This window comes from Mandrillus leucophaeus, unplaced genomic scaffold (assembly GCF_000951045.1).
Source record: "Mandrillus leucophaeus isolate KB7577 unplaced genomic scaffold, Mleu.le_1.0 Scaffold133, whole genome shotgun sequence".
Taxonomy (NCBI): domain Eukaryota; kingdom Metazoa; phylum Chordata; class Mammalia; order Primates; family Cercopithecidae; genus Mandrillus; species Mandrillus leucophaeus.
In genome coordinates this window covers 5,489,099-5,499,122 of record NW_012101288.1, presented here as the reverse complement: position 1 = coordinate 5,499,122, position 10,024 = coordinate 5,489,099, and the positions used below count along the sequence as shown (strand labels likewise).

At 44.4% G+C, this 10,024-nt stretch overlaps 1 protein-coding gene across 1 annotated transcript in view; it reads left to right on the top strand.

Annotated features, from left to right (window-relative positions):
- The window catches only part of LOC105534320 (chromosome unknown open reading frame, human C8orf76), a 23,529-nt gene that overhangs the window by 9,846 nt on the left and 3,659 nt on the right, over positions 1-10,024 (top strand). Inside the window, exons 3-4 of the mRNA XM_011973027.1 lie at positions 2,037-2,494; positions 7,193-7,325. Coding sequence (XP_011828417.1) covers positions 2,037-2,494; positions 7,193-7,325 — 591 coding nt within the window. The remainder of the gene's footprint in view (positions 1-2,036; positions 2,495-7,192; positions 7,326-10,024) is intronic.

Here is a 10,024-nt window from a genome sequence, read left to right as displayed (position 1 = left end):
TGGGATTACAGGCGTGAGCCACCGTGCCCAGCCTAAATATAATTTAATTTTAAGAAAGGAGTTTACTAATCCAGCTCTCAAAACCATACCATTGACAGGGCACAGTGGCTCACGCCTGTATTCCCAGCACTTTGGGAGGCTGAGGTGGGCAGAGGTCCAGAGGTCAAGACCAGCCTGGCCAACATGGTAAAACCCCATCCCTAATGACAATTTTAAAAAACTCGCTGGGCCTGGTGGTGGACGCCTGTAGTCCCAGCTACTTGGGAGGCTGAGGTGGGAGGACTGCTTGAACCTGGGAGGCGGAGGTTGCGGTGAGTCAAGATCACGCCACTGCACTCCAGCCTGGGCGAAAGAACAAGACTCCATCTCAGACAGACAGACAAACAAAACCCTGTCATCAGAGTCATAGTTTGTGAGTAACAGCCTCCACCTTAACATACGCTTGCTTTCTCAATATCAAAATGTTTTTGAGGCCGGGCACAGTGGTTTATGCCTATAACCCCAGCACTTTCGGAGACTGAGGCGGATGGATCACTTGAGGTCGGGAGTTCGAGACCAGCCTGGCCAACATGGCAAAACTCCATCTCTACTTTATGCAAAAATTAGCCGGTGTGGTGGCAGCTGCCCGTCATCCCAGCTACTCCAGAGACTGAGGCAGGAGGATTGCTTGAACCGGGGAGGAAGAGGTTGCAGTGAGCCGAGATCACACCATTGCACTGCAGCCTGGGCGATGAGAGCGGAACTCTGTCTAAAAAAAAAAAAAAAAAATGTTTCTGAACAATATAAAGCCCTGTAGACTGATGACAGAAGAAGGGTAGCATTTGTTACAGAGGTAGTCTATACATGTTGTTTTCCTTATAAATAAAAGACATGATTTGACTTTAGAAAAGTCATTACTCAAACGTGATTTAACATCTGTGATGGCCGAGGAGCTGTGCTCTGTACTAGGAATTTACATTGAACAAAAGCTCTTATGGAGCTAAATGGTCTGTTGGGAAGGACAGATGCTAAACAGTAGTAACAATAAAACGGGATGTGTTCTGTCTTTGGGAAGGTACAGTGTCACCACGTCAGTTGTATGGGGCTTTATCTCCTATCTCTTCACTCAGTGTGGGAATATTTAGAGCTGCCCACAGGCCTTCACTTGCTAGTGTATAGTTTCTGGGGCCGTACACCAGGTAGTTTTGCTCCTGTTTCATGCTCAGTGTGGTTCTATGAGGGAGCCTGATCTGGACGCTCGCAGGCCAGGCTTTCCTTAGACCTCACACCAACTTGAAGGTAATTTGAGTCTGCCATCTGCTCTCTGCAAACTTTAACTTACAAAAAGCAGACCTGTCTTTACTAACCCAGAGGACATTTGCCATATGGCAGGTTAGGCAAGAGATGGTGGCTCTGGTTAAGGAGATTTGAAAAGGATTTTCTGATCAGAAGGAAACTAAGCAACCCCTTTTGGCCAAAAATAATTGACCTTGGTAATGGTTACCAGGGAAGGCATTTGGATTCAATTAGAATGCGTCATGAAGCATGGAGAGCTTCAGGGCTATCCTATTTAAAATGTCTAAGCCAAATAAAATTTGGAAGTGGAGTTTGTTCAAATCCTCAAGGAAATTACCATTTGAATTTTTAGAAAGCCTTGAATATTACAGTGGAATCATTAGGCCAGGATCTAAGAAAATTGGCTGGGTCTTTCAGATATCTGGCTAAAGACAGTAAAGATTATAACAAAAATTGGACATAAATGGATATTTATGTTTTTGATGCCAAACTTCTGGCAGGCCACCATCATATGAATTGTTAAGTTATTATGACATTAGGATGTTTGAGAATGGCTGGCGACTGTTTCTCTAGATAGCATGTATCTCTCTAGGTTTATGGTTTCAAACATGAGGTGTATTGAAATATATTTAGGTCACTCGTATAGCTACTGAAAGATACTTCTGATTTATAACATATACAACTTGGGTTTTTAGGCATTCTCATTTTATATGGAAAATGCTTTGAAGTTTAAACTTTTTAACCTTTTTTTTTCTCCTTAGGAAAATAAAGCAACCAACACAGACCATTTAACCACGGTACTCTACCTCCAGCTTGCTATTTTTTCAAGTCTGCAGAACTTGGAGAAAACAATTTTCTGCCTGCAGAAACTGATTTCTTTGCATCCTTTTAATCCTTGGAACTGGGGCAGATTGGCCGAGGCTTACCTGAATCTGGGGCCAGCTCTTTCAGCAGCACTTGCGTCATCTCAGAAACAGCAGAGTTTCACCTCAAGTGACAAAACTATCAAATCCTCCTTTCCACACGCAGGAAAAGACTGTCTTTTGAGTTTTCCTGAAACCTTGCCTGAGAGCTCTTTATTTCCTGTGGAAGCCAATAGCAGTAATAGCCAGAAAAATGAGAAAGCTATTACAAATATCCAAAACTGTATGGCAGAAAAGAGAGAAACAGTGTTGACAGAGACTCAGCTGAAAGCATGTGCCTCTTTTATACGAACCAGGTAAGCTGAGAGTCGCTTAAGCAACGCTTGGCAATGAGCTCGGAGTAAAGGCTTTATTTTCTAATTTTAAGCTTCAAAAAGTTCTAGGTTAGACGTTTGGTATATATTTTTGAATTTTTCCTATGGTTGTGTTGAACGTTTGTCATTCTAATACGTAATACTTGGAAACAAAACTACATTTGTTTAAGAATACAACCTATGGTGGCTGGGTGTGGTAGCACATGCCTGTAATCCCAGCATTTTGGGAGGCTGAGGCAGGTGGATCATTTGAGCTCAGGAATTTGAGACCAGCCTGAGCAACATGGTGAAATCCCATTTCTACAAAAAAATTTTTTTTAAAAGTTAACTATGTGGGCTAGGCGCAGTGGCTCACGACTGTAATCCCAGCACTTTGGGAGGGCGAGGTGGGCAGATTACAAGGTCAGGAGATCGAGACCAGCCTGGCCAACATGGTGAAACTCTGTCTCTACTAAAATACAAAAAATAGCTGGGTGTGGTGGCGCGTGCCTGTAATCCCAGCTACTCAGGAGGCTGAGGCAGGGGAATCGCTGAACCCGCGAGGTGGAGGTTGCAGTGAACTGAGATTGCACCACTGCATTCCAACCTGGCGAAAGGGCAAGACTCTGTCTCAAAAAAAAAAAAAAAAAGTAACCAGGCATGGTGGTGCATGCCTGTAGTCCTAGTTACTCGGGAGGCTGAGATGGAAAGATTGCTTGAGCCTGGAAGGCCAAGGCTGCAGTGAGCTAAGATCACACCACAGCACTCCAGCCTGGGCAACAGAGTGAGACTCTGTCTCAGAAACAAAAAGCAATATAACCTGTGTCATTGCCCAAGATGGAATGTTAAGATTAGAAAACATTAAAAATTAGGAAAATAAAAATGTATAAAACACTGAAAAAGGGAGAGGAGATATTTTAAAGAAGGAATTTTCTGTTTATATGTTCCACAGAAATCTAAAGAAGAAAATCAGCTCTTGTGTTTGCATTGCTGATAATGGGAGTAGATGATGCTTAATTCATTCTCTAGAGAATTCCCATGGTTTGTGCCTAGGGTTACCAAGTACTTTTCATCCTTAAAGTATAAGAGTTTGAGGGAAGGGTGGGGAGAATACACTGGACCAGTTCTATAAATGATGAGAGAAGCAGCAGATTCTCTCATGTTTCAAATGGTACCAAAGAATGTACAGATTTTTCAACTCAGGAGGATTCAAGAAGTATTAATAGGCTTACTGAGAAGTGGTATCTATTTGGCAAATTTTTTTTTATTATTTTTTTTTGAGATGGAGTTTTGCTCTTATTGCCCAGGCTGGAGTGCAGTGGCGCGATCTCAGCTCACTGCAACCTCTGTCTCCAGGTTCAAGCAGCTCTCCTGCCTCAGCCTCCTGAGTAGCTGGGATTACAGCTGTGTACCACCACACCTGGCTAATTTTTGTATTTTTAGTAGAGACGGGGTTTCACTGTGTTGGCCAGGCTGGTCTCGAACTCCTGACCTCAGGTGATCCACCTGCCTCGGCTTCCCAAAGTGCTGGGATTACAGGAGTGAATCACCGTTTCCAACCCTATTTGGCAAATTTTAAAATGTATTCAGTGGATGCTTGTTTAGCATTGACCGTGTAACTAATTCAGAGGCACATTGAATGACAACTGTGTGCCAGATATGTGCTTGGTGCTAGGATCACAAAGATCATTTAAAAAGCAGTCCCTTTCCTTATGCCACTCACTGACTTAGGGAAATGGTATGTCTAGCCAGTAGCTGCCAACACAGGTGCTAAATAGTGTATCAGTGCTGTGAGCAGAATTCTGGGGGGACCAATGTCAGGGAGCTCTTGGCATGGCCAAAAGAAGGAAGCCTTTACAGAGGGGTGATGCCTCTGCTGAATGAGCCCGGTAGGAACCCTTGTCAGTTGACCACTGAGTGCTAGATGCTGTGTATACATTATTTCATTTTAATCCTCATGACTCTGGGGTACCTATTGGGATCCCACTTGATGGACCAGGAAACTATTAAAATCATTCCCAAAGTAGTGCAGCTGTGAAGTGCAGGACCAGGATTTGGAGCTGGTCTCCGATTCCCGACCCTGTATTCTTCCAGCTTATCTTGCTCGCTCCACGTTAATATTCCCCATGTGGAAAGAGGCGTGCTAGGTAAAAAGAAAGCAAGCACCACCCGGAGGGGCAGAGGATCCGTTCTAGAACAGGTTTGTCACATTGTCTGGGGTAAGAGCAGTACTAGTGGTAAGGGCTCAAGGTAGGCTGTGGCCACAGTGCCAGGGTGGCAGAGGAAGTAGGGAGTAGGACTTTGGCGTCAGAACTGGTTTTGAAGAACTTAGTAAATTGCTGATGCTAAGTGGATGAGCCTGGACTCTTGCCAGCGGTCTGACCTTGCACACATTCCTTAAACTCTGCTCTCTAGTTGCTTAATCTTGACAGATGGAGAAATGGGGAAAATGCCTGCTTCCTGGGGTTGTAGAATTAAAGTATTTAAAGTACTTATTGTCCTGCATTGTATGTAGTAGGCGCTTGGTGAACGTTAGATTGGTACTTTTATTTTTGTTGTTTTTATTGTTAGCACAAGATGTTCGATGTCACAAGGGTTTGGTCCTTGTGCTGAAGGCCTGAAGAGTATTTGCACTTTTTAAATATAGGAGCATGTGATAAGACCTGTGTGTGTGTGTGTGTGTGTGTGTTTGGTATTTTTTTTTTTTTTTTTGAGATGGGAGTTTCACTCGTTGCCCAGGCTGGAGTACAGTGGCGCGATCTCGGCTCACCGCAACCTCTGCCTCTTGGGTTCAGGTGATTCTCCTGCCTTAGCCTCCCGAGTAGCTGGGATTACAGGCATGCACCACCACACCCGGCTAATTTTGTGTTTTTAGTGGAGATGGGATTTCTCCACGTTGGTCAGGCTGGTCTCGAACTCCCGACCTCAGGTGATCCGCCGGCCTCGGCCTCCCAAAGTGCTGGGATTACATGTGTGAGCCACCGCGCCTGGCCAAAACCTGTGATTTAGAGAGCTCTGGTGACTGTGATGCTGGATTAGAAGGAGGAGCTAAGGACTAGAGGTTGTGGACTAATTAGTGGAAGATGATGAGGGCCTGACCTAGGCTGGTGCAGTGGTAATAAAAAAAAGAAATGGATATCACTGCATGATAGAATAGACAGGACGTGGTGACCAGCGGAGTGTGTGGGAAGGATGAGGGTGGGAGAATGGAAGAGTCTCTGCAGTCTCTCGTGGATGCACAGGTGGATGGCGGTGCCTTTCGCTGAGACAGGACACCTGGGAAGATGAGCAGAGCCGAACTGGGGTGGAAGGCAATGATTTTAGGCTTGAAGTACCGAGACTCAGGTGCCTGGAGGATATCCAGAGGGCGGAAAGCAAGTTACATCAAAGGGATCACAAAGGTGAATGCTTCCCGAGGCCGGGTAGGTGATGTCAGCGGGTCAGACTGAAGCAGACAGATGATCATTTCACCTGTGAGTCAGGTCAGGCTCCTTTCTGAAACGCCCCGGTGGCTTCCCATTGCACTTACATCAGTTCCACGTTTCTTGCCACAGCCTGCAAGGTCTGATTTGAATTGGCCCTGCCTTTTTTTCCCCACCTCATTTCCTACACATTTTTCTCTCTGACTGTATTCCAGCCACAGTGATCTTAATGATTTTCAAGCATGTCAAGTTTGTTCCTGTGTCAGAGCCCCCTTCTCCCTGGCCAAGCCCTCGCCCCCAGATGTTCTCCCACTGGTTCCTCGTCAGGTAGCTCGTAGCTTGCCTGGTATCTCAGGAAAGCCTTCCTGCCTACACCGCCACATCTGAAGAGGACACTGTGTCCACCCTGTCTTGGGTTTTTTGCCTAGCACTTGTCACTACCTGAAATGCTTATGTGCTGTCTCCCTCCTTCCATTCCATGAGGCCTCAAATGTGTTTTGCTCATCAGTATCTCTCAATGCCTAGCATAGTGTCGGGCACGTTCCGCAGTATGGAGAGCCGAGTGCTTCTGGGCATTGCAGTAGGTACCAGTGAGAAAATGGGGAAGATCTGCATATTATTTATTAAAAAAAACCCAAAAACAAAAAAAACAGAAGGAGCCAAATGAGGAAGACAGGAGGAAGTTAAATGAGAGAGGAGAGCAGCTATGATCGTGACGGGGAAGTCAGTGGTAAGGTATCGCAGAGTGGTTGTCAGAGGGTCATCAAAGATTTGGCCCTGCTTGGGGTAATTGAAGTGTGCTAGCGAATCTAATTAGTCCTTGCGGTCAAGTTGCTGTGGGGTCAGCGAGATGGAAGGGTCACAGAACACTGACTTCAAAGGAGCAAATCCGGAGGGCCTGTGTGAGAGGAGTCTGATTGGGAGGCTCGTTCCTTTCACTCCAAATTACTCATCCTTTCAATCCCTTGACTTCCACAGGAGGCTCTTTTGAGGCCGGAAGCTCTTTTCACGTGTTGCCCTCTAAAGATTTCTTTGAGCAGTTTTAGTCTTTATCTTTTAGAAAAGATGAATCTCCAATGTAAAGTTGGGCAATTGATTCCGAGTCGGAAGCTTTAGGGATTGAAATGATAGTTCTAGTGAGGGTGGGTACCTGCTTTTTAACCTGGTGGGACTCGCAGCCGACTCAATACCTGGGCTCTCTGAACGTTTCCTCACGGCTTTCCTTTATCTGGAAGCGCTGGGACTTTTCGCCACGCATTGGGACTTTTCGGTTTTTCAGGCTTCTGCTTCAGTTTACCCAACCTCAGCAAACATCGTTTGCTTTGGAGAGGAACTTAAGGACTCAGCAGGAAATTGAAGATAAAATGAAAGGGTTCAGCTTCAAAGAAGACACTTTGCTGTTGATAGCTGAGGTGAGTGTATCCCTCGGGTTTATGTGAAACGAGGCATCATAGATATTTTCCCTGGTTCTGATAGCATTTTTTAAAAAGCAGGGCGAAAACTCATCTACTGAAGGACTTGTCTCCCTCCTTTGTGTGCCTTTTGATCACTCAGCAATCACCAAGGCGGCCTCTTGATCGGCATTCCCCTGCAGCGTGTGGGACGGCAGGGGCTGTGTTTCATGCACTTGTCAGCGCTTGTTAGCACCTGCCTGTCTGAACATCATCAATGACCAATAATTGTTTCAGTGCTGAATAAACGAATGAATGAATGCTTACATTTGTGCAGCAGTTCTATTTTTTTTCCTCCATTCATCATAACAGCTTGTGAAGATGAGTAGAGCTAGAACTGAGGCTCAGAGAGCTTGTGACTTTCCTTCTGGTCAGCTTTTCAGAGGCAGAGCAGGTCTGGAGCTTGTGTTTGCCAGCTGCAAGTCCATTTTATCTCTGCTCCACCCTGTTACTACTTTGCTGGTTGCATAGAAATTCAAAGGTCAGTTTTTTTAAACTAACATTTAAACCTTCCTTGGCTTTTTTTTTTTTTTTTGAGTCAGAGTCTTGCTCTGTCACCCAGGCTGGAATGCAGTGGCACGATCTCAGCTCACTGCAACCTGTACCTCTTGGGTTCAAGTGATTCTCATGTCTCAGCCTCCCAAGTAGCTGGGGTCACAGGTGTGCGCCACCATGCCCTGCTAATTTTTGTATTTTTAGTAGAGACAGGGTTCACCATGTTGGCCAGTCCGTCTTGAACTCCTGGCCTCAAGCAGTCTACCCACCTCAGCCTCCCAAAGTGCTGGGATTACAGGCCTGGGCCACCATGCCACATCTCTTCCTTTTACTTCTGAGAGGCTATGCTAGTCTGTTTTTCTCCTGTGTTTCTTAACGTTCCTCTGCCTCTTGGGACTCAGCTGGTTTCTTCTGTAGCTTAAGTAATGGCATACTAAGGATTCCCTTGGCCTCTCTGTTTTCTACTTTTCTCTCACAGAAATCATCACCACACCCCTAGGTTCCATTGTCACCTCTGGGTTGATTACTCTCCAGTCTTTATCTCTAGTCTCATCTCTGGGACATGTGTCTCACGTCAGATTAATTGCCTATAGGTGGTTAACTTGGGATAATTATTGATTACTCTTCTGTCACTTCAAGTGCAAAATGTCTAAAATGGAACTACTCATCAAAACACTTCCTGTAATCCCATCACTTTGGGAGGCCAAGGTGGGTGGATCACTTGGTCAACATGGTGAAACCCCATCTCTACTAAAAATACAAAAAACTAGCCAGGCGTGGTGGCAGGCACCTGTAATCCCAGCTTCTCAGGAGGCTGAGGTGGAAGAATCGCTTGAACCTGGGAGGTGGAGGTTGCAGTGAACTGAGATTGTGCCACTGCACTACAGCCTGGGCAACAGAAGGAGACTCCGCCTCAAAAAACAAAACACAAGAAAAACACTTCTGGTCAGTCTTTTACTTCCCCCAAGTTCTATATCCTCCAGGAAGCTTTTCTGGAATACTCTGTTCTGTTGTAATTTCTCCTTCCTCTGAGCTCAGATAGTGATTACTTGAATAGATAGCTCTTTGGCCCCTAAAAAGACATGAGAATGTGTCTTATGTTTTCATCTAGGTGTTAGGTTCCTTATATGTAATAGTATGTTTTGAGCATCTTTGTATTCTTCACCATGCTCGATAAATCTGTTGGTTGGGTGGAAGAGTAGTTTCCTATGTGGACAATGCATGTGATATACCAGTGGAGCTTTTTAAAAAGATAGAAAATGTCTGGGCCCTCGTTAGGATTGTAATTAGGATTATAATGTACATTTTGTTTTGTGCTTGTTTTTATTTTTTTAAAGATAAGGTCTCATTCTGTCACTCAGGCTGGGCTGCAGTGCATAATCTTAGCTCACTGCAGCCTGAAATTCCTGGGCTCAAGTGGTCCTATCACCTCAGCCTCCCAAGTTCATAGGATTACAGGCACCCACCACCATGTCCAGCTAGTTTTAAAATTTTTTGTAGAGGCAGGGTCTCACTATGTTGCCCAGTCTGGTCCCAAACTCCTGGCCTCAAATGATCATCCCACCTTGGCCTCCCTAAGTGCTAGAATTACAGGTGTGAGCCACCATGCGGCCTTTATTTTGTGCTTTTAATTTTAGTTGACTTGTGATAACATAACCCCATATCCTTAAATTTTCTTTGATCATATGCTTTTTTTTTTCCTGTTTATAATTCTTGTATTTGAATTAGGATCCAAACAAGGTCTAAATATTGTATGTGGTGCTTTTGTCTCATATGTGTTTTTCATTCTATAACAACTGCTCTTCTCCCTCTTTTTTACTCTGATAAAATACGTAACTTAAATTTGCCATCTTAATCATTTTTAAATGTACAATTCAATGGAATGAAGTACATATACAGTGTTGTGCCACTTTGACCACTATTTCCAAAAATTTTCATCACCCCAAACAAACTCTACCCATTAAGCAATAACTCCCTATTCCCTTCTCTCTCTACCTGCTAGAACCTCTAATCTACTATTTTGCTCTATGAATTTATCTATTCTAGATATTTCAAATAAGTGGAATCATACCATATGTGTCCTTTTGTATCTGCTTTATTTCACTTAGCATAATGTTTTCAAGGTTTATCCATATTATAGCATTTATCAAAACTTCATACCTTCT